Here is a 25,318-nt window from a genome sequence, read left to right as displayed (position 1 = left end):
ACTGTTATTAAGTAATGTCATCATGCAGATTAATAAGGGTTCACAAATCATTTCAAATGTCATCATTAGGCCTGCAACTAACATGATCAGCAGGACATTTTTTCAGATTAACCAATCAATCAATCATGTTGTCTATAAAATGTCAGAAAACTCTTTCCATCATCATCACACACCCAGAGTCAAAGGGGACGTCTTTCACTGTCTTCTTCTGTCCAACACTCCCAAAGTCTAAAATACACCCAGAAAACAGCAAATATTCACTTTGAAAAAGCTGGAACCAGAAAGCGAAGCTCCAAACAATGAATCAGTTATTTATTAAAATAGTTGGTAATCAGTTTTCCGATGGAGAACTAACGGTTACAGCTCTACTCATCTTTAGAACACTGAACCAAGCTGAGGAGACACTGTGGCTGCACTCTGTCTGGGGTCATGGATGGATGGAGGGATGGATAGATGGATGGATGGATGGATGGAGGGATAGATGGATGGATGGTGTGATGGCTGTGTGTCATAATGCCATTATGAAGCTTCGGTCGACATTGAGCCATAATGTCACTGTCCAGATCTAAAGAACAGTCTCTTCTGGGTATTATGATACTAAAATGAACATTAATAACGGGCCATATTAAACCAATGTATGACGTTACGTGTCTTTATTGAGAAAGTCACTGTCATCATACCAACATATAAAATAATAAACATCAGATCACTAAAAAACAGACTTTGAAAAGCCAGTCAGGACTCCTGTAGGACAGACACTAAAGAGACATGAACCAGATCAGATGGAACGTTATCTTACAGAGCTTAGGAGGTGAGGAGGTAAGGAGGTGGGGAGGTAAGGAGGTGAGGAAGTTAGGAGGTGAGGAAGTAAGGAGGTTAGGAGGTAAGGAGGTGAGGAGGTGAGGAGGTAAGGAGGTTAGGAGCCATAGTTGGCTTCGTCGAAAGCTTTGCGGGCTCTCTTGAGCTCTTCGTTCATAGTCAGGAGATCTTTGACTCGAGCGAACTTCCTGGGGTCCTTCCGGATGAGGAAGACAATGTCCTCCACCTGGACGCGGCCCTGCCGGCCGATGGACATGGCTTTGTGGGTCATCTCCGTGATGAACTCGATGACCAGGTCCTCCAGGATGTCCACGGACTCGGTGTACGGGTTCTGGTCGTCTCCGAAGCCGTACATCATACAGCGGAGCTCCTTGGAGAAGAGCCTCTTCCTCTTCCCGTGGCCGACGTCTCCTCCGCCGGACCCGTCATCTAGCTCCTCGTCGTAGCCCGGCTCGTCCTCCTCATCCGCCATCCTGCGGACAAACACACGCACACGCACACATTACGAGCGTCAACATGTCCGGTATGACGTCACACGTGTTATAGAGCTGAGTTACACAGAAGACACAGTGTGGAGCTAACAACAGTACCTCTGTAACGTTAGATCACTTCAGCAACACAACAACAGGCTGGCTGGCTGGCTCTCTGCTGGCTCTCTGTTCACTTCCGTATCCGGTTCCTCGAATCAAGGCCTATTGGAGGAGGCTAGGTCACGCGTCATATCTTCGGGGTTCCGCACATGCGCAATAAAACCTGGTCTGCTCAGTTACACTGCGCATGTGTCATACCCCCCAAACGGGAGTCCAGTTGGTCATACTGCAATAAATAGATATTGATCATCTATTTAAATTAAAATCTTTCCACTAATACAATTAAAATTAAAATTAAAATTAAAAAAACTTGAAAAAAAAACAATAAAATTGAATTGAATAAAAACAAATAAAAACATATCCTGTTGTTTCGATATTGTATTCATACTAAATAAATGTTTCCTTAAAGGTTCCATATTGTAAAAATAGAAAAAGATTTTCATGTCTTTCTCAAGCCGTCAGGATTTCTGTAATTTTGTGACGTCACAAATATACAATATATAGACCAATACACAGTTTTAAATGTAAACGTTCTACATGTGTCCCAGTTTATTTCTGGTTGCAGTGTATGTGAATGACATCAGAGGCCTGTTTCACAAAACCAAGATAACGGATTAAGCCGGGGTTTTCCAGTTATCCTGGCTCAGTTAAGCCTTCACTCGGTTCACGAACGCAGTGGCACATTAGTTACCCTGGAGATTTATTGTGTGCAGCTAGCCTGCTCCAGACCAGGCTTACAGCCAGGCTTAATTTATCCTGGTGTCTTATCTGTTCAGTCAGCAGTCACTCTGATCAGAAACCAGTGTGTTTTTTAGTTAGTCCATGATTTTATGCATGTATTTTGCTTTATTTTTATTAGCCTGCATTAAAATACCATATTTTAATGCAGGCTAAGAAAAGTCAGTACTAGCTGAATACATACCACCATTCAGTTCAGTACTGTTATTTTAACATTGTGATCATTCATTTCTATTTTTATAATCATTCATGTGATAATCATTATAATGGTTATATTGTGTTTATGAAGACTACCGTTCATATTGTTGTTAGAGGTTTGATGAATATATTATTGATTAGAAATGGCTGATAAAGTTCACTGCACCAGTAACTATGTAGTGTATATATACTTTACATGTATATATAGTGTACTGTATATTCATGAAACAACAAGGAGAGGACACCACCATGCTTTGACCTTTTATTTTTCTTGGATCACTGGTCTGCTGGGGGAGAAACACACAGCAATGATTAATACATCCTGTTACTGTGTATACTGACAGTGGACATTGAAATGATCACTTCCTTCTCTTTCTAATCCCTTCAGTATGTATTGTTGTACAGACATCTGACAGTTTGTGAATTCTGTAAAACACATATCAGTTGTTAACTCTGCATGGTGTAGATGTCCTACACATAACACTCACTACGATGCCATGCTGCTCTCAGACTGTACAGTATCTGGGTCCTGTTAAAAAGGATGTCTTCCATGAGCACCACATCACTGCCTTCTTATCCATTATGGACTAAATAAGTATTTCCATTGACATAGGCTACATCCAGCCTTCCTTCCTTCCTTCTTTCTTTCTTTCTTTCTTTCTATATAAATAATGGTCGTTATAGGGCACACCATTTTCCAATCCTGCTGTGCTAATTAATATGTGTTTTAAAGAATTGACAAACAGTCAGATGTCTGTAGGCACAGCACACACTTAAAAAGTAAATATAGTTTGCAGAGGTGCAAATATCAATGAAAAAAGTGATTTATTTAAAAAGAGCCAACATTAAAAACCACAAAAAACCCTGTAGGACTTGGACTGAGATCTGGAGATAAAAAGGAAGACATTGAGGGAATTAAAGAAGTAAGTGATCATTCCAGTGCACACTGTAAGCATGTACAGTATGTAACATAATGTAGTCATCATTGTTATATATACAGTATATGGTATCGTCGTATTCTAGCGTTGTGGATTAGTGGTTGTAATTAATCTTCATGGTAAATTTCCTAAATAATATATTAACTTCCACCGCTCACTGTGAAGGTGAGGTGACAGAAACTCCTTGAATGGTTTAATGATGACGGTTTCAGTTAACAGCAGTGGTGAGTGAATGTAACGTTGTAGGCTGTTTCTAGGCTACTTACACATCGAGTCGGTTTGCTATTGTCTGCCACGTTTTTATCTCGCTGTTTTATTACAGCAGCCGACAGCTGTGTCTCCTTTTCTACATATTATATGCTTAACTTCCTCGTAATCTTCCATTAGAAGCTGTTTCTCACTGGGTTTAAAGTACGCGGAACGCGTTACCTCCATTTCAGCATCAGTAAATCTGCGATCGACCTCGTGGTCTGTTGAGGAAAGCAGTGAACTTGTATCTATCAGAATTACTAACACCTGGCTCAATCTAGTCTCTCCTCTTCAGCCTGGCTCAACCTAGTCTCTCCTCTTCAGCCTGGCTTGGCCTTCGTGATACCAGTTAAGCCTGGATGAACTGACTAGACTAGGTCAACGCTCACTTTCTCTCTTATCCTGGATATCTTTATTCTGCTTTTGTGAAACAGGCCTCTGGGCCATGTCTAGAGGGGAGCCCGCAAATTGCAAAATCCGATCTGAGATCTGCAAAAACTCTGAGGAGACTCGCTGCCCAACGACCTATCCTGACCTTAACCATCCAAGGTCAACGCCTGACCTTAACAATCTCGCAAGATTTTCCCCAGTCTGCAGGTTCCCTTCTAGACACTACCTGACATCAGCTGACAGGAAGTGGACCCAAGCTGTTGCCTAGCAGCGCAACTGAAATGAGCTAAAACAGAGCGCTTCAGACAGAAGGTAAATACAGGCATATTCAGGCAGACAGTGAGAGGAAAATGAAAGCATGAAAACATGTTGTAGTAGAAACAGAAAATACAAGTATGCCTATGAACCTGAAAATGAGCACAATATGGGACCTATAAAGTTTAGAAGAAACTTACTCACAGAGAAAGAGTCTTTTTTAGTTTATTCTGGGCAACCAAACGAACGCGTTTCAGCTATAAGCAGAGGCATACTTTGTTCAGAAAACTTTAGAGAAGCACACCCAAAAGTATCTTGTGTCATCATATCAGTGCCTCCTTTGCCTGCAGCCACGATACCAATAACAGGTAATAAGTCAAACCCCGGTCTCTGGGGTGAAAGTCCCGCGTTTGACCCATTCATCCACCACAATCTACTCCCTGCATGTACTTTGTCACTCTTTAAACTACTACTACTATTACTGGGTTTATAATTTCTACTCATTTCACACAGTGTTTTCAAAATAAATTTCCGTCTTCACAGGAAACAACCTGGTTAGGTTTAGACAACAAAACTACTTAGTTAGGTTTAGACAACAAAACTACTTAGTTAGGTTTAGGCAACAAAACTACTTAGTTGGTGGTTGCACACGGGACACGGACGCCGGTCTCCTGGGCGAACGTCCTGTGGATACTCCTACTCATCATATACAGTATCTCACTATACCGCAGTGGGTGGGTGATAGAGGCAGACATAATCTTGTGTGGTGCTATGTTTCCTGCCACTCTTAATGCCGCGCCCACAGTACACTGAAACAGGAAATGAAAGACCTAAGCAAAGAGCATCAGTGTACATGCTCGGTGTGTTCTGAGAGGAGCTGCTCAAACAAAGTGCAGCTTCAGATCTAAGCTTTTATCTCGTGTTTTCAACACAGTGCAGCTTTCTGCATTTGGAGATCAAACGAAGGAGTCAAGCGAAGCAACTTGGTGAGTGTTTTTTTGCCTAAATGCCTTTTTGTTTTATTCTAACTACATACAGTCTAGGTTTAGTTTGTGTTAAGATCTTACAAATATAAATCTAATGTTTCAGAAAAGTTGGAATTCCTTAAAATGTCGTGGAAACCCTTCAACATCCTGATTTAGTGATTCAAATCTTTTGAAGTAAACACTAAGATGAAATGTTTCATATCACAAGAACACAACCAAAAGTGTAACTTTGTCAGCTGTTTCTAAGTGGTTAGTGTTTTTAAATGTGAGTAAATATTTTCAGAAAACCTGAACAATACAGAATAATGTGGTCAGCTTCTGGAACAAAAAACATTTGTTAAAAGCAAAATAAAAGAATGACTAAAAACAGATTTGTTTCCAAGGTGGTGTGAGAGTAAAAGTGGAAAAAACTCTGAATGGAAATTGTGTTGCTACAGTTACAGATGCAGCAGCGTTTATGAGAATCAACCTACGCTGTCTTGACTTTCATTTGACAAAAACAATCTGCAATAATGAACGTGACGGATGGCGACTGTACAATCCCCTCAGCAGAGTACCAGTACTACTTTTTCCCAGCGGTCTACATCCTCGCTTTAGTTGTAGGTCTACCGGGAAATCTGGCTGCCCTCTTCATCTTCACCTTCAGGATCACTCATCGCACAGCCTTCAGTGTTTACATCAGCAACCTGGCTCTGGCAGACATCGCCATCCTCTGCACTCTGCCCTTTAAGATCCACTACCACCTCAACAGAAACAACTGGGTGTTTGGGGACGTCGCCTGCCGCGTCACCGGGATTCTGTTCTTCGCCAACATCTACATGAGCGTCTGTTTCATGACTTGTATCTGTGTGGATCGATACGTGGCCACCGTGCATCCGCACGCCTATCTGAGGCTGCGGAGCCCCTTGTGCTCCTTGGCTGCGTGTGTGGTGCTCTGGTGTGTAGTTATAGCGGCTATGCTGGTCTTTGTCCTCATGGGACCTCTGGAAACCAACGCAGACGTATCTGGAGGCCACAGCTGCTTTGAAAATTTCGCCAAGAAAGAGTGGAAAACGCGCTTGGCGGTGTACAGCCTGCTGTGCCTGATCTTTGGCTCCCTGCTGCCGTCCATGATCATCCTGGTGTGTTACCCGCTGGCTGTGAGGCGCATCTCCATGATAAGGACTAAGACAGCCCAAAAAGCTGTGAGGGTCATTTACACCATCCTGGCTATAACGCTGCTCTGCTTCCTGCCCAACCACGTGGTGTACCTGCTGCACCTCCTTCGACGCATGGAGGTCATCCAGAGCTGCTCCGCGGCCAACGCCATCTACCACGCCAGGCGGGTCACCATTGCGCTCGTCATCCTCAACACATGCCTGGACCCCATGCTTTACTACGTCACCACCAGCCACTGCAAATGGAAGCAGTTAAAGATGACACGGCTGTGGGGAAGGGTCCAGAGGAGGAGGGACGTTTACACCATCGCAGTGAGCTGAGGGGTAACAGCACATACTGTAAATACATCTCTTATATGTTTCACTGTTAAATGTAACTTCACTATTGCAAGAAACGTTTCTATAAAAATTTTTATTTAAATTTGAAATAAATTGAATGACCTTGTACATCAAAATAAAGGGACATATCAGAATTTTGAGTATCTTATTGTTCTTAGTCTTGTGCAGTTCAGTCTATAAATGAGTCCATGAAAGAATCTGCAACATCACTAGAGAAGAACGGGCCAATCAGGGCAGCAGCCTGAATAAGTAAGGGTCACTATCCCAAAAGTCAAAGGGAGCAAATTCAGCCATAAAGCGGAACAACGGGCATTTTTAAAACATTGATATTGTTCTGGAGGCTATATAACGGGATGGAAAAATACTGCAACTTGCTCATGTACGCGCATATTGGGAGGGCGCGCCAGGAAACCACAAGGTGGCAGCGTCATCACGGTAAACACCGTCAGTGGCGCTATGAATGGAGTATAGAATTCAACTACATTTGCAATATAAATAACCATGCTGTCACTATCTGACTATATTTGATGTTAATAATAAACACTTATAAGACAGGGAAACTGTATAAGTACATATGTTTCTGACTTTTTTTGTCTTCCAGTAGTTATAGTTTATGCAAGTGATGTCCGCTGGAGAGGAGAGATCCATGACAGGATTTGGGCAGCAGCTAGCTTGTAGCAGCTCGTAGTTTCCACAGTGCAGCACACCAGTAAGGCATCTCAGACAATTCCCATCCGCGCTGTACTCAGTTAACAAAAGTCTAGTACTGTATTTCCCGGAATAAGCTACAGCTAATGTTATTTTACTATCTCGATAACTACCAATATGCCCTGCCTGTCGCTAGCATGGTCACTAGCCGCGGGATGACCATGCGCTGAAATCCTGTCATGGATCTCTCCGTTCCAGTGGACAGCACTTGCATAAACTATAAGTACTGGAAGACGAAAGAAGTCAGTGTTGTTAATGTAAAATAGAGTCAGAAAGTGAGAGTATGTTTATTTATATTGCAAATGTTGTTGAAATTCTATACGCTGCCACCTTGTGGTTTCCCGACGCACCTTAGTAATACAGTATGTGCGTACATGAGCAAGTTGCAGTATTTTTCCCATCATGTTATGTAGCCTCCAGAATAATATCAATGTTTTTTAAAAATGGCTGTTGTTCCCCTTTAATGTTGTTGTAGAGATTAAAGTTCTGCACTGGGAAGGAGTTTTCACCCTCTCCGTAAATCCAGGTTCAAAAGAGTGACGGTACATGAATTCTTTTGAAATCCTTCAAATGTTCGTAGTTTTGTAACAAAAGATATTTCAGCAGAGTCCAGATGGAAGCCCCTTCTTCAGCAGAGTTGAAAGAAAGCTGCCCAGGTCCTCGTCCTGACAAAGAAAACCACAACATCGAGTCAAAGACGAAGCATTGAAGGAAAAGACAAGCACCACATTTTGACTTCAACACATTTCTACATAAACACAGATACCCTGAAAGTGATATCAGCACATAGAGGAATTGAAGAGGACTGACCAAAAGCAGTATTCACTAGTAACTATTTAGTATCTGTCACAGTGGTTCCCAAATGTTCTTTTACCTAATGACACCTTACTTAAGCAGTTGCTACTTGCAACCCCTGGTTGTTGAAGACAGTATGTCAGAGTGAGTTTTCACTCTGAAGAGGTGAAACTATTGGATATTCCACAAGAAAAAAAAAAAGCAAGTATGAATGAAAACTCAGAGAAAAATGTATAATTTTGTGACCTCCTTGGCCTCACCTGGCTGGCAACTATTGCTATACTGAATATTACAGTGAATTAGGTCTGCAACTAACGCAACTTTTCATTATTGTTTGATCAACAGATTATATTGTCAATAAATTGTTTGGTCTAGAATATGTCCAAAAATAATGAAAATGCTTGAAAACTTCCTAAAGCCCAAGGTGACGTCTTCAGATTGCTTGTTTTGTTTGATAAACAGTCCAAAGATATTCAGATTAGAATGACATAACAGACAGAAAGACAGAAACATATTATATTTTAGAAGCTGAATGAAAGTTTGGCATTTTTGCAACAAAAAATATGATTCATTTTAAGTTTTCACATATTTGATTTTTTCTTCTTGTATTTTTATCATTTATATTTTTATCCTTTATAATTTCTTTATTCTAATCCTTACAGTATTTGCATTTACTTTTTTACTACACATATTACTGAACCTTTGAATCCTTGTCAGAGTAGTTGCCGTTTAATTATCTGTCTGTCTGATCATTTCTAATCGAATTCATTGTTTCACTGGATACCTATAATAAAAAACATTGAGATAATAGTTTTTCAAGTTTAATTTGGTGAGTGCAACCAGCAAAAGTCAAGTGTTAATGGGCGTTCGCACGGCAGACATTTTGCCCTGTTGTTACATGAGAAGCACAGATGTGATTAAGAACATTAATAACAACATAACAGCATTACATTTAGGTAGGACAGTAAAATGCAGACCTGTGCTTCTCCTGCCATGTAAAGGGTCTATATTATACATGTAGTAAAAGCAGTAGCATTTTACAGCCATAAGAAAGTATGTATAAAGTATCTATCTTAGTCACTAAAAAGTATTATATAAAATTAATAATAAATTCAAAATAAATTGACTAAGAGAATCCATGTCAAAGATGTATCTTCTACAATGAAGCTTACAGACAAAGGAGCTCAAGGTAATCTTAAAACTGTTGCCACAATTGATGACTTCTTATTGAGTACCTGATTAGATCTCAAACACAAACACTTGATAATCTAACAGATACCATCAAAAACTACAATATTAACTTTCGTGGAAATCAAATCTGTAAACGTCTTTTTTGAGAGAATAAAAGACAGAGACGATATGAAAAAGAGACAGAAACACACAACATATCTCATTTTTCTTGCTCTTTGTGCTTTGCTCGGAGTACATGGTGCCACCGAAACCACTCTCCTTCCATGACGCAGTGGCTGAAGCTACTACAGGCAGGTTCCCCCACCTCCTACTTTCACCTTATTCTCACTTTCAGAGCCCCCACTCTCATACTGTCCGCCCACACAAGTGTTTTCACTTCCTTTGGCTGATCTCTTGTTGTGTCTCTAAACTATAGAGTACGGTCTAGACCTGCTCTTTATAAAAAGTGTCACGAGATAACTTCTGTTATGATTTGACGCTATATAAAAATAAATTCAATTAAATCTAACCAAATAATGTTTATGATAAAGTCATTTGTGATACATTTTGAGGTAAATATATATCGGGGTAATTTTGCAGTAATTCCAAATAAATTTCAAATAGGTTACTTGCTAATTATCACTTAATTACCATGAAATTTGCAGAGCAGTAAAATGAAGTGTTATGGAGAGCTTACAGCTGACAGTGGTTGTCAGCTTCACAGAAATGAATCATCAGATGGGCCTGTGGTTAGTGGTCTTGTACAGCGGCGTGATGATCACTATCTGAGACAGAATAGTTATAAAACCAAAGATATATTTACTGACTTGAGACAAAAGTCACGTCCACTTCTCGCACTATTGTTAAAGGGCCAAAAGTGGAAACAGTGGACAGCTATAAGTACCTTGGTGCTTGTTTATGATCAACTCTACAATTAGCTCACTGCTTATGGCCGTTTTTGATCTGCTTCAGTGTGGGTTCAGATCTCAGCACCACAGTACCGGAACAGCTCCACAGAGGTGTCAATGATCTGCATAAGCATCGACTCAAAGGTGTCCGTTCTTTTTAGAAACAAGTCTTGCTTTTCTTTCAAGGCCAAAAAGCGACTTGTCACCTTTATGTCTGTGCTGGACTACAGCGATGTTATATACAGTACATGCATCTTCCCAAAGCCTGCACACGCTGGATACTGTCTACCATGGAGCACATAGATTCATTATTACACACCACTGCTCTCTGTATGCTCTGGTAGGATGCCTTGTCCATCCATAGACTGAATCACTGGTGTATTCTTATTTATAAGGCTATTCCTGGTCTGCTTCCATCTTACTTACAGACCTACATCCTTCAAAAAAAGTACTTGAAGTTACTGTCTCTGCTCCCAGGACTTAAATCTACTAACTGTCCCCAAAGTCCGTACTGAACTGGGAAAAAGGGCATTCAAGTATGCTGCTCCCTCTTCTTGGAATCAGTAACAAAATGAGCTGAAACTTAGAGAGCTGGTCTCACTGAATGTCTTTAAAGTGCTTCTAAAAGACTTGGAAACAAGCACATCTGGCTGTAGATGTTTTGAATGCTGATGACTGTTTTTTTGATACCTCATGATTCTGTAATTTGCTCCTTGAGGGATACACAACTATATATTTCCTTGTCCATGAATGATCTCAGCCCTATCACCAGGCTTAGGCAACATATTTAAGATGTACACTAAAGGAGGCGTTTTTACTCTGAAATAAAGATTAAAAAAAGAAGTGCTAAGTGCGAAGAGAAAAGAAAAAAGGCAAAAGTGAGCATGGCTCACATCCCCCTTCTCACTGCTTGACCCCTTCTCACTGCTTGACCCCTGCTAAAGTAGGGCCAACGTTTTTGCCCTTTTGGAAAAATGATTCAAAATGTTGGTCACCCTGGACTTCTAACCCCCAAAAGGCACAACTAGACCGCTCTGTCAACCATCGTACCAAAGTTCCTAAGTTAAATAGTTTCCGAGTTCTGCTCCAGAAACGAAAGTGTGACATGTGAACGGACGGAAGGACGGACACGCAGAGCGCAATATACCCGACTACGTTGTCGCGGGGGTATAATTAGGTTTCATCTTGATTCCTTGTCTATTAAAATAAAAAGATGAAGTGAGAATGTTGATGTCCTTCTCAATGTCGAAACCGTAGTTTATTTATTATTATAATTTTATTATATATATTGTAATGGCCTTATATCTGACCATTGTGTTTTTATTGTGTTTATGTTTTTATGCCTGCCAAAAGAATTTCCTCTTGTGGGACAATAAAGGTCAGAACTGAACTAGTCTCAAAACAGCCGTGTTGTGCAAGGTAATTAAAAGAGCATTTAGAGGCCATTGTAAAATGAAATCAGTGAAGCATAGTCAATGAACAAGTTGTACCTGATAACTCCAGGAGAGTAGCAGGACCTTGGTGTTGGTGTCTTCGGCGGAGGAGGAGACTTTGATGACGATAGACTCCACCATGACTGTGCCATCGGGGAGGTGCTGGATGGTGTAACCTTTTAACACGCTGAAGCAGAGGAATGCAAAAGTGAGGGTTTATAATAGAAGTTATCTTAAATGTCACAAAATGCAGAGGAAATGAAAGGTGTTATAGAAATATGATACATAAGTTAAACATCTTTACATCACAAGCAAGTAAAGGAGATAAGTTCCAAAATCTGAATTCTCAGAAAACAGAAATGACACATACTGTATATCCTGAAGTATACCACAAATAGAGACTAGAAATTAGACCCTGCGAGAAAATCACATTTTTAATAAATGTGAACAAGGAGAAAAAAAAGGCAGAAACACAGTGATGTGGTTCACAGGAGGAAGGTAGAGAAAGTGGATATGGGTGAATTGCAAAATAATGCAGATTAATATGTAGATGCAGGAGGCCCAGTGACCCTCCTCTTCCTGCCGTGCTCCTCTCACCTCTTGAGGTGTGTGTAGATTCTGTGAAGCGTGTCGGCGTCGCTGTGCGGGTCCTGGAGCTGCACGCGGCAGGTGAAGCGTAGCTGATGTTCGTTGAGGCCCAGCTCCTTCAGGGCCTGCTCCGACGACACCAGCTTCAGACTCTGTGCGCAGGGGAAGACAACGAGGATTTACATCACCATGACGATCGCGATAGCCCGAGCAAACGCCGCTAGACTGCAGGTCATTAATGTAAAGGTCACGACAGGATTTAGAAAGTCCAAGAGGGACAGACTTTACTGCACTGACAGAGTTAGTATGTGAACTTACATTTTCTTTCATGATCAGGGTTCCGTGCATGGTGCGAGGTTTTTTGGGATCAGGAAGCGGCCCTTCAACACAACAATGGTTTAGAACATCAATAAATAAACAAGTAAATAACCACTTCAAAACATAGGCGTAGATTTGGGTGCTACTGAATTGTCCCTACCAATATTTGTAGTGGGCTCAGTTTTAAAGCTAGAGTGAAGATACTGATATACTCATATGAAACTAGAAAACCTGATGAATCCATCGGTACCAACCATGTCATACTAGCTTGTCCAAAACTTGCAGCAGATTTTGGCGAGGAAAAACTGTCATGTCCATTTTCAAAGGGGTCCCTTGACCTCTGACCTCCAGATATGTGAATGTAAATGGGTTCTATGGGTACCCACGAGTCTCCCCTTTACAGACATGCCCACTTTATGATAATCACAAGCAGTTTGGGGCAAGTCATAGTCAAGTCAGCACACTGACACACTGACAGCTGTTGTTGCCTGTTGGGCTGCAGTTTGCCATGTTATGATTTGAGCATATTGTTTTATGCTAAATGTAGTACCTGTGAGGGTTTCTGGACAATATCTGTCATTGTTTTGTGTTGTTAATTGATTTACAATAATAAATATATACATACATTTGCATAAAACAGCATATTTGTCCACTCCCATGTAGATAAGAGTATTAAATACTTGACAAATCTCCCTTTAACTATGGACAATCATGCGATTAATCATGATTGAATATTTGAATCGAAGGACAGCCCTAATTTTTACAAATCTCAAACAATCTCATTATAACTCCTTTGTAATTTTAAGGTTCTTCGGGCTATTATTGATTATTATTATGAAGTGTGAAAGAGTGGATACCTGACCTGACTACCTGGCAACCCGTTGTACTAGGCATCATCAGCTAGCTGCAGCTCTGGCAGAAGTAGTACCGTCTGAAGTGGTTCATATTATACTTTAAATGTTTCAAACATTATAGAATTGAAACATTTTTGATGGATATAACCAACATTAGTCAACTGATAATATATATCAATGTGAGGCGTACGGTGTTGGCTAATTTGTGATAATTGCCCAGACGTGTAATTTTATCAAAAAACTGTATTCCTACGCCTGCAGTCATACCTCACCCAACTGACACAGAAACCCTACAGATGTCAAAATGTTCAGATGAGTCTTGAGAAGTTTGGAGACTGGACAGAAAAAATCAACGAGGAGTATGGAAAACCAGTGTTGTACTGTCCTGATACACATCTCTACTGATTGTCTCTGGTTTTAGAGTCCTACCATCTCACATACATGACATTTGACATCGTGACAACTGATTTGGCTCATGCTATTTTGGTGATAAGAGAACTGGCTGTGTGAACCACGCTGAACAACCGAAACTGCGTAGGAAACCTGTACCTACCACTGTTACTAAAGACAAACTTTGCCCCACTCTATTACTCCTCAGGTTGTGAATCAAACAAACTAATTCCTAAACAATCGACAAAGCGTACCTCCGAGAGCCATCTCCCTCTTGAGCAGGTTGAGTGAGATATCCACAGGCACACTGGGGTTGGTTGTCACAGTCACCGTCTCTCCGTTGGCTGGCATGTGGCAATCTATGCCTGCCATTTAAAAACAACATTAATGGGGCTGACGACACCTTGTCCTCCGTCTGTGAGCGTGCACACATGACTTTTAATCAGCCTGACATTATCTCTGTGGATGGAGATGCACTTACTGAATTCCTGTTCAATCTTGCCCTTGAGGAACTCCATTTTCACCGCCTCCCCGTGTACCAGCAGCATGTTCCGAGGCTCCGCCATGCGAATGAGCTGCATGATGCCCTTGGCATCTGCATGGGCACTGAAGGACATGTACTCCACCTGTAGCTTCACCTCCAACTGGAAGAATCAAAGAAAAAGGAGTCAATCACTGTGGTAGTGTTGTGCTCATCACTTGACACTTAACCTTTATATACTTTAAATACTGTTTTACAAACTGTTACACCTGTGTGTATATATATATATGTATATATATATATATAAATATATATACACATATTAATTACTTCTCTGTACATTCCTGTCTACTTCTCTGTATACTGTATATATGTTTAGTACTATTTCATACTACACTCCTGTTTACACCTCTGTGTACATATATTACTTCAAATCATGCATAAACATACTACATCCTGTTTACATTCACTTTTCCCATCTGAAATACTGTCATCAACTAAATTATAAATTTACAAATTGACATTACTATTTTATATTTACTTATGTTTAAATTTATTTTAACTGCAATATTGTATGCCTTAAATTATTATATTTTTGCTTTTATATTAACTTGTGTGATTTCCCGTTTTATATATAGATATTTTATGAGCATTGTTGAAGGAACCTGAGACCAAAGACTGCTTTGCTGGAATTGACATATGACAGATATCTTTATTTACCTTGAACCTTTTTCACATATATCACAATTTTTGGGAACTTTTTGGGAAATACTCTTATTGGCTTTCCTGCTGAGAGTTAGATGAGAAGATCGATATCACTCTAATGTTGGCCTCATTAAGTATGAACCTAAAGCCAGGAGACGGCTAGCTTGGTTTAGCCTAAAAACTGGAAGCTGGGGGAAACAGCTAGCCTGGCTCTGACTACAGGAGCTATTCTTAACCAACAGGGCCAGGGCTCACTGGTGGGCCTCAGAGCACCACCTTGTGGGCTGCGCAGGTACTGCCAAATGGTTCAATTAACCTCTGCTACCTCTGATTAAAATCTGCTATTCTGACTTTCTGACCTGAAGATATGTGAATGAAAATGGGTTCTATGTGTACCCACAAGTCTCCTCTTTACAGACATATATGTCTCGGATGCAGAGACACAATATGGAGCGTTTTTGGAAAGGATTGAGTGATGTTGGAGACAACCCTGCACCAGTAAAAACCCCAGAGAATATGGTGAGGAAATATGTCCCTGAATACTTTGGATCCATAATGGCAGGCAGTGATGGGTGAGGGCAAGCTGAATATGTATGTGGGTCATTACACCTGACAGTGTCATAGCACATATTTATAGCCCAGTTTGTCATTTATTTGGAAGGTGGGCCTTGGAATTCTTTTAACAATCAGAAGTGGGCCTCAAGTTACAAAAGGTTGACAACCCCTGGTCTAAAGCTCAATATTAGCATGTTATAACTTGTTTGTTTAAAAGGTGACATATTGTGGGGTTTAAAGAGAGTTATGGACAAGAAATGGTACCACACATAACCTGAACTTTAAAAGGTGCAAGTAGGCAGATTTTGTTCCCATTGGACAGCCAGGCTACCTGTTTTCCGTCTTTATGCTAAGCTGAGCTCACTGCGTCCTGACTGTGGTAAGTGTTTAACAGACAGATATGACAGTGGTTTTGATCAAATTTCCCAAAATGTTGCATTAGCAGATTGAAGTCACGAGGAAGAGGAGAAAAAAGGGATAACATGATGATGTGACTTTGTCTGTGGAGCTCAAAGCAATAATTCAAGCTATAAAACACAGTGTGATCCCAGAACTGACACAGATGAAAGGGGAAATTAAAAACTCTTACTGTTGCTCTCCCTTCTATCTCCAGTTTCCTCTGCCCATTAAGGATCTTGTGACCGATTGTTCCTTGTACACAATACCCAGGCATGATAACCTAAAAGAAAAAGGCGTATTGTTTATCACGTATTGTTATTTAAAAACGTAATCTTCCATGTTCTTATGAGACTCACCATGTTTTTCTCATTGCCAGCCCATTTCTTGAAGATCTGCAAAGACTGGCCGGCATGCAGCATACCTGGTGTGGCAAACACCACCTGAAAGTGTACATATTGTTGTAGTTCACAGCCATTTGAATTTTCACCCTGAAACCTTTTACACTTTGGAGGGAAAAAACAAAACGTACCATAGGTCCAGGGTTATCGGCGTAGGAGCGATCAAAGGCCTTGATGTGCTTAAATTCAAACATGTTTCTCTGTACAAAGGTTTTTCGAATCTTCTGGTTGGTCCATGTTATGAAAAGCTTGTAATAATGGTTCGCTTTCTCCGTCAGCCCCGTGGAGAAGTAGATCGGGGCCTTTAGGTTCATTCTCTCCCTGTTCGGGGAGAGGATGTAATTAGTGTCTGCCCAATGAGCCGCCACTTCATTTGAAAACGTTGATATACCATTATTCTATCAAGCTTGATCAAATGAATACAGCTATTTAAGGGAGCTGCTATTTTCTTTTATTCCAGATAATTTATGACCTTTTGTGTATTGTAATCATGTGCAATTACTCCACATTGACAGGACCTTCTATTTAATTGGAACACCAACAATTATGAACCACAAAAATGTGATATCACCCAGCCAGGGAACAGTGATTATCTCCACACATCTCAGATTTATTTACATCCACAAACCTACACTGATGTTTAAGAAAATATCAGAAAGTGTATGTGAATTTATATAGTGCTTTTCTAGTATTCCGACCACTCAAAGCTCTTTACACTACATGTCAGCATTCACCCATTCACACACACATTCATACACTGATGTCAGAGGCTGCTAAGGTGCCAACTTTGTCCATCAGGATCTAATCTAAATACTCATTCACACACACCGATGGCTATGCCTTCAGGAGCAATTTGGGGTTAAGTGTCTTGCTCATGGACATATCAACATTTGACCCGGAGCAGCCGGGGATCGAACCACCGACCTTCCGATTGGTGGACAACCTGCTCTGCTCTCTGAGCCACAGCCGCCCCTTTTGATGAACAAACTTACCAAAATGTTTCCAACAGGATGCAGAGTTCTTGTGCTCTTCCAAGGGCAAAAACTGGAATGAGAACCTGAAAAGACAAACAAAGATCTTACTGAGATTTCTAGCTGCAACAATTAATCAGTTCACTGTCAACTATTAAATTATTCGCCAACTATTTTGATAATCTGTTAATCGGTGGGAGTGGCTCTTTAAGAAACAAAAGTCAAAATTCTGTGATTCCAGCTTCTTAAACCTGCAGTAATAAGTATATTTGTGGCATCACTGGGCAAAAACCCCATATTAACCTTTCAGCATATTGTAATTCAAGTGTTCTGTGAGATAACTAGACTTCTGCTCCTCCTCATGGCTCTGTTTTCAGGCTTTAGAAAAATCTAGCCCGTGACGGGAGACTTTGGCCAATCACAGGTCATTTCAGAGAGAGAGTGTTCCTATTGGCTGTTCATTCAACGGAGGCAGCTGTCAATCACTCGCAAACTCTGATCAAACGGTCAAACTAGGCAGCGCTGATCAAATATGAATCAATATTCTGTTACTGTAATGTCTATTTCTCTCCTCAGATGTTCTCAGAATCATCTTGTAGTGTACTGTTTAGCTGTAAAATGACAACGTTTTTGTTCCGGCTGGTGGGCGGTGCTTGGTATTTCCTCAACTGATCTCAAAATGGCTGCTCGGTCACAAACTTTCTCATTTTACAGCTAAACTGTGCACTACAAGATCTGATTGATCAGCGCTGCCTAGTTTGACCGTGTGATTGGAATTTGTGTATGAGTGACAGCTGCTCAGAGACGGCAAGGCTCCAGCTCGGCTCCGATTGGTTGTTTTCCTCCGGTCTGTGAAATCTTGCAGATGCCATTAGGAGCACCGGAGGACACCGGAGGACACCGGAGGACACCGGAGGACACCGAGGCACATGATATTTTTTCAGATTACCTGTCTCATGCTCCAATTCTACCCAATGCTGCTTTAAATGTGAATATTATCTGGTTGCTTTACTCCTCTATGACAGTAAACTGAATATCTTTGGAGTTGTGGACAAAGCAAGACATTTGAGGACGTCATCTTGGACTTTGGGAAACACTGACTTTTCATTTTTCAACATTTTCTGACAAATTTAAAGACCAGACAACTAATCAAGTAATCGAGAAAATAATCGGCAGATTAATCAACAATAAAAATAATTAGTTATTTGCAGCCCTACTAAGATTTGTAAAAATCTGAATTTTCTCTCCATGATGAAATATAAAAAGGAAAATAAACACCCTGAAATACAGAATTCCACTAACTCCATAAATTACCTTTCCTCCTCTTTCTATGCTTTCGTGTACTTTCTTCAAAAAGTCCCTCTCTCTGCACCTCTTTGAGTCACGGATGGTGGTGGCATATGTAGACTCTGAGATGAGCATGTCTGGACGGCACTTGTCGATCCATGCAGCGCTGCAAATACACAAACACAAGGATGAAGAGAGTGTAGGCATAAACTCCAGCATAGTATCATGACATGCAGTAAAGGCCACTTACCCTAAATGCCGGTCCGGTGTCATGTTATAGTCTCCCTAAAAATGAAAAGACATTATTCTGAGATCGTGTCTGTCAAATTCACCGACTCTGACACAGTGCAGACTTGTTTACACTCACAGTGTAGACCACAGACTCTGATCCCACTTTGATGTGCACCATGGCAGCTCCCAGGACGTGGCCTGCATAGTACGCCTTGATCTCCAGCTCATCATCCACCTGCCAGCAGCACAACAAAAACAGCTTGATTGTCCATCAGAAGAGACGAGCAGCTGGTACAGAAATGATTTATAGATGGATGTCATCAAAAAATGACATGAGCACTGCACCTGGACAGTTTGGTGGAGGTTCAAAGGCACCACTTTCTTCATGCAATCCTTGATCATCTGCGAGGTGAAGAAGTTGGTCTCTCCCTTCTTGTCGACGGTGATCTTCCGGAAGTCCTCCAGCAAAATGGGACAGATGGCCTTGGTGGGATGCGTCATGTAGATGGGTCCATCGTAGCCCACCATCTCACTCATGAAGGGCAGAGCGCCACAGTGGTCCAAGTGGAAATGGCTGAGAAAGGAACAGGTAGCCATGTAACAAACACTTTATTTATTGTATGCATATTAATGGTAGAGATATGGCACTATGTACTGTGAATATTACGACAACAAACCTGATGATCACACAGTCCAGAAAATCTGTCAGACGCCCATTCTGAGTTATGTAAGAAAAGTCTGGGAAACGTCTCTGCAATGACAATACAGACATGCATTCAATCGGGATTTTACTGGAATTTATCTCCTTCACAAGGTCAAAAACATGACTCTCACAATATGATTTAAAAGCTGATGAAATGTCTTCAATTATCTTGTTTTGTCCAACCATCGTCCAAAACCCAAATAAGCTGCAACTAGAGAATGTTTGGATTTATTTGCTTAAAAAAGTAACTTAAGTGATTAAATGATTAAATGATTATCAAAATAGTTGCTGATATTTTTCTGTAGATTGACTAATCAATTAATTGCGTAATCTTCACCTCTAATTTCAAAGTGATGATTAGCCAGACCAACAACACCCCTGTTTTACAGCAACCACCTGAGGCCTGTACTACGAAGCCAGTTCAACATACCCAGGGTATCTTCTCCCTATCTGGCTTCACTAACTCTAACAAACGAGATCCCGCTAAGCGGTCCTACGACGCTGGTTATCAACTCAGTAAGTCAACCCAGGGTTTCTCAGTCTGGTTATGAGCGTGTCCACATGAACGGGGCGGTGTCTGCAGCATATAACCAATCACAGACATGGACAAGTCCACAGACAGACAGAGTGGCACATTTAACAAAGGAAGAGCAAACTATATTAGACAAATATGAAGAAATTAAACACTTAATCCAGACTAATAGTAACACAGTTGAAGCTGCCAAATGCAGGAAGAACAGCTGGCAAAAGAAAAAACTCCCGATGTGTGAATGCGTAAATTAACAGACTTATTAATTTAACGGGACACTCAAAAGTCAGATATAGTCGTCTAGATATAAATAGCTTTTAAGAGTGTAATAGATGACTGGATTACACTTCTTTTTACCATGTGTGTAACGTGTGGCGTCTATGACTATTTCAATCTTCTTTCACCTGCCCCCGTGAAACGAACTCAAGACCAAGTAAAAATAAATAAATATAAAAACATAAAGCGGTAAACACCCACAGCATAAATCCAGCGTTCCTTCCTGCATTTGTCAGTTTAAACTGTGTTGTTTTTAGTCTGGATTATGACTTAAACTTCTTCATATGTGTGTAATATTATCATACAATCACCGCACTGAGCTCTGATTGGTCAGTAGGAGGTGCTTTCATACGAGTTGATCTCTTATCTGGAACATAACCTGCTCCGGAGCAGGCTAGCTGTTCAGCATCAGTTAACATGGTGATCTACCCAGGTAAGAAGTGGTCCACCTTCTTAGGATGGAAAACCCAGAGTTAACCCTGAAGTTACCTCGCTAACGCCAAATCCTGCTTCGTAATACAGGCCTCTGGTGATGAAACTGCAGGTGTTTAAAAACATTTATTTAACTAAACGGAAAGAGGAGAGATGGGTGAATGTATGGGTTGTATAATGAGTAGTCTAATAGTGTGAGTCTGTTATAAATGAAGCTGCATGGCACAACGTTTTGTAATGCTTTCAGCGATGCAGCTCAGACACAGCAGTCTTTGTTGTTTTCATGATTCGGGGAAAAATTCTAAGGTTTTATCCTCTGTCCTGCTTCAACTTTATGCATAAGGCTTCGTTTGTTAGCCATTTCATTTTGTAATTTTTGTTCCTGCGTGTCCAGCTCCCATGTTGGATTGAATTTGTGTCTTTTTTTCACCTCTTTTATGCAAGTTTTTGGACAAATGTAGGTTGTTTATGAAAGAAGTGAACCATACCAAAGAAAAACACCTATACATACTGTTTATCTTACACGGTTGTTATTTGTCTTTTGAAAAAATAGCTACTTTACTTACATCATCATTGTATCCCATATGCATTCCACAGTCAAGCATTATATTTTTGCCTCCAATGGAGACGAGGATGCAGCTGCGGCCGACATCCTGTCCAGCACCTTGGAGAGGGAACAGTGAAGTTGAGAGAAAGCTGTAAAAACAAACAGACAGTGAATGCACCACTAAAGATAGCTGGCTGTTTTCGAAACCGCATACTGCATACTACTGAGGAGCGCAGTATACAGTATACAGTAGATACTGTATACTGCGTTCCTCAGTAGTATGCAGTATGTGACAGTTAAAGTGATGTATTTAGCAGTATGCTAGACGAGGCTTAAGCCTTCAAACCAGCTCTTAAAGCACAGGACAAAAAAACTAACTTGTACCACTATTACAATATTATCAAAAAATACAACTTTGATTTTGTTGTTTATGTTGTGCTTGTTTACTTTATAAGATACTGCAGGTTTAAACTATTTATTCTGACAGCTCATAAAGAAGTCCGACAAACAGGATCATCAACGAGGAGAGACGGGAAATATAAAACATTCATCCACAACGTTTACTTTACTCAAACTGCTTTTTCAGTTACAGCAAAAGGACTGATCTCCCTCCAGATATTAGAGAAATGTTAAAAAAGTGTCATGTTGTCTCATCAGGAACCTCTCTGCCCCGTCAGAAGCTGCTCTTTCCCTCTCCTCTTCTCTCTCCTCTCCTCTCTCCTTCCCTCGCCACTCTGCTGCTCTGCAGCCGCTCTGTGAGCGTCACTGGCCGGCTCTCCAGCGAGCTACGCCCGCGGGTGATTGTGGAGCTTTTTAACTCGAAAAAAGGCAAATAAACACAGGTTCCTGTTAATTTATAATGGACATCTGTGTTGTGATATTTAAACAAACTATCCGTCAACAAGGAAATCAAAGCCTCTCGTCTACAGACCGGTCTCTAGAGAGCTCCAGCAGCTCATAGCAGTCTCTGAGCGTGACTACCCGGCTTGCTGGCAGCGACCCGGGCAGGCGCTCGCTGGCTGTCACGGTATTCTGTGGAGCTTCTAAACTCCGACAACGGTGGAACAAATGTTCGATTCGCCATCTAACTTCGTAAAACTGCCGATATTAATAATCTACACAGTTGATTTCTCGCCTCAAAAACTTTCAGAAGTGAATTTAGTGTTGAAATGGCTACAGAAAACGTAAAAAAAGAGCAGCTTTTGGCTGCTGTTTTTATACCCGTAGCCTGTGCTGTTCCGGCGCTTTGCATTGTGGGATACAGTAGGCGAGATAGACTGGTCCGATGCATACTGGAGAATTTTTCCAAATCAGTACGTCATCCGGGTATTTCTGGCATACTGGAGATTTTGCTTTTGTTCGCATACTGCATACTACATACTACATTTTGGCCAAATCAGTACGTACTACTAGTATAGTATGCGGTTTCGAAAACAGCCCCAGCTTCTCCAGCTAACCACGGCTGCTGCAGCGTCGGCGTTAGGGGCTGGCCTTGGGGGTCCAGGCCCGTCCAAAAAGGTCACTGTGCCCCCTCAGCTGAATTCTCTCCTGACAAAATAACTAAACTGGAATAACAGCTAGGCTATAAGTAAAATGAAGTCATACAGTTTGGTAATGGAAGGACTTAACACTGCAATGCAAAATAAAGCACAAAATAGTGATAGTTTTGCATTTAGGAAACAACTAGGACATGTACTTGGGCTTGGGCTTGATTACATTGGTTTTTATTGGAGTGTCCTAACTGGCAGCGAGCAACACGGCGCCTTGTTCCCATTGTTTCCTGTCACTCACATTGAGAGGAACGGCTGATTAGTTTAGATCAAATGAGCCGAGAAAACCGGGTCAGTTATCCTGGTTGTAAATGAACATATTAACTTGATTACTGACACTTTTAGCACAAGCATTGACGCTCGCAGTTCACTAGTGAAACTTTATTCCGAGCTACCTGTCAAAAAATATAACAGCCACCTCACTAATGGTTCAAATAAAACACGAACACACCGCGCAAAGAGACAACTATGGAACTCTAGGAAATATGAGCCGTCACTACAACATTTCAGTAAGAAGCCTCGTTTTGATCCGCTCCGTTTGCCGTTAGTGTGTTTCTTTTTTTAAAAATCTAGCTCAATAGAAAACAATGAGAGAAAGTAGACCTAACTGGGTGCATTAAAGGAACAAGAGAGTCAAAAGCATCCTGTGCTCCTCTTACATCTTACTCTACCTGTTTGGATTATTCTGTTCAGTATTGTGGAATAAAACAATGGACTAATGTTACACTACAGCAGGCTGAGCAGGGACAACAACTGGTGAGACAAACATCCACCTTTAATATCTTTATTAACTTAAATTGTGGCTATGAAGAAATCAGTCAGAATGTTAGATTACTGTGTTGTTTAACTCCCTGATTACTGGATCTCGGCACCTGTCTGTGAGCGCATTTTGACCCTGGCACGAGCAAGACGCACGGCGTGCCTGACGAGTTACCTGTAGCCTACAGTACCTTCTTATTTCACTACAGAAACCACAATAAGGCCTGAGGAGTTACCTGTAGCCTACAGTACCTCCTTATTTCACTACAGAAACCATAATAAGGCCTGAGGAGTTACCTGTAGCCTACAGTACCTCCTTATTTCACTACAGAAACCATAATAAGGCCTCAGGAGTTACCTGTAGCCTACAGTACCTCCTTATTTCACTACAGAAACCATAATAAGGCCTGAGGAGTTACCTGTAGCCTACAGTACCTCCTTATTTCACCACAGAAACCATAATAAGGCCTGAGGAGTTACCTGTAGCCTACAGTACCTCCTTATTTCACTACAGAAACCATAATAAGGTGGTAGCTGGCTGGAGAGGATCGCTAGATAACAACCTACTTGCTCTTGGCTATATCGTATGTTATTTCCAGTAAATATCACAATATAAGACGTGTGTTTTCTGTTTAAAAAGTAGGCTCCAAACGCAGGAAGATAGCAACTAACCCATCTTTTAAGTGGTTAGTCTCCAGCTGCAGTCCGATCTGGAGCTCACAGCTGATATGTACGTGGTTTGTTTACATGACGTAACAGAAGTGCAGATGTAACGGATTCAGTGGACAGAGAGCGTCAGATGCGCGATGCGGCGCGATAGTCGGACGCTCATGTCCAGTTAGGACACGGTGTTAGTTTATAACCTGTTTTTGTGGACATAACAACACGTGTGTGTATGCGTGCGTGCGAGCCTGTATCCATAAAATGACAGTATGCATACGCCTCTCTGTCAGTTCATTTCTATCATGAAACATGATAATGTTAAATATACACTTAATAAAGGCTATATGAGGTGAAGAAATGCCCCCCCCCCCCGTCAAAGCTGAGAGCCCGTCCGCCACTAATACTCTGGAGCAGACCCTGAGCTACTGACAGTAACGGGGGAAACTTACAAGCTGTTTTCGACCTTCAGAACAGAGGATACACAATGCATTGCTTTTGAAAGAGAGGCAGACACTTAAGGAATATATAAGGTGGAAGTTGTAGACACAGTTATTGTTGACGGAAGTAGCCTAGCAGCTGTTAGCTAGCCGCTGCAGCGATACTCACCCAGCGGTGTTACTTTGATCTCAGGCATGTTCTCTCAGCCTGGTTCTGAAGATAGATGAGTGACACCCAGTCAACCCGGGAGGAGGTCTGCTTCCGATCAATACCACCTGGTTTACAAGGAAAGGTCTGTTGTCTTACGTGTGGACATGTGCCTCATTTCGAGTAGCGACGTGTTTTTCCCGGGGTCAAGACATCTATGGTCAAGCTACACACAGTAACATGTCGACACTTCCGGGCAGCGCATTCAAAATAAAAAACCCTTTTTTTGCAAATCGTTACAAGACTGTGTTGTGTTAATGACTGTGCTTTGTTTTGGGGTAAGTTTACATTCCACGTTCATTTACACGATGTAGGTAGTTTATAGGTTGATTCAAGTATTTTCAGAATCAATATTAGGGATGTA

At 41.1% G+C, this 25,318-nt stretch overlaps 3 protein-coding genes across 3 annotated transcripts; 1 reads left to right on the top strand and 2 right to left on the bottom strand.

Moving 5' to 3' along the window:
• Window positions 1-636: 636 nt before the first annotated feature.
• Window positions 637-1,568, bottom strand: taf13 (TATA-box binding protein associated factor 13). The gene is made up of 2 exons (XM_074642829.1): window positions 1,410-1,568; window positions 637-1,292 (listed from the first exon to the last, which is right to left on the bottom strand). The coding sequence occupies exon 2, from the start codon at window positions 1,289-1,291 to the stop codon at window positions 917-919; it is 375 nt and encodes a 124-aa protein (XP_074498930.1). The 5' UTR covers window position 1,292; window positions 1,410-1,568; the 3' UTR covers window positions 637-916.
• Window positions 1,569-4,998: 3,430 nt separating this feature from the next.
• On the top strand, window positions 4,999-6,649 carry LOC141771932 (lysophosphatidic acid receptor 6). The gene is made up of 2 exons (XM_074642468.1): window positions 4,999-5,163; window positions 5,601-6,649. Exon 2 carries the CDS (start codon window positions 5,676-5,678, stop codon window positions 6,639-6,641), a length of 966 nt encoding a protein of 321 aa, XP_074498569.1. The 5' UTR covers window positions 4,999-5,163; window positions 5,601-5,675; the 3' UTR covers window positions 6,642-6,649.
• A 65-nt stretch (window positions 6,650-6,714) lies between these two features.
• On the bottom strand, window positions 6,715-25,139 carry ints11 (integrator complex subunit 11). Its single transcript, XM_074642457.1, has 17 exons — window positions 24,916-25,139; window positions 21,357-21,454; window positions 19,528-19,601; window positions 19,196-19,424; window positions 18,987-19,085; window positions 18,870-18,904; window positions 18,647-18,785; window positions 17,354-17,418; window positions 16,493-16,682; window positions 16,320-16,403; window positions 16,154-16,243; window positions 14,305-14,467; window positions 14,078-14,188; window positions 12,580-12,641; window positions 12,271-12,413; window positions 11,731-11,860; window positions 6,715-8,032 (listed from the first exon to the last, which is right to left on the bottom strand). Exons 1-17 carry the CDS (start codon window positions 24,941-24,943, stop codon window positions 7,967-7,969), a joined length of 1,806 nt encoding a protein of 601 aa, XP_074498558.1. The 5' UTR covers window positions 24,944-25,139; the 3' UTR covers window positions 6,715-7,966.
• Window positions 25,140-25,318: the final 179 nt, after the last annotated feature.

This window comes from Sebastes fasciatus, chromosome 8, assembly GCF_043250625.1.
Source record: "Sebastes fasciatus isolate fSebFas1 chromosome 8, fSebFas1.pri, whole genome shotgun sequence".
Classification (NCBI taxonomy): domain Eukaryota; kingdom Metazoa; phylum Chordata; class Actinopteri; order Perciformes; family Sebastidae; genus Sebastes; species Sebastes fasciatus.
This window is presented reverse-complemented; position numbering and strand designations above follow the sequence as displayed.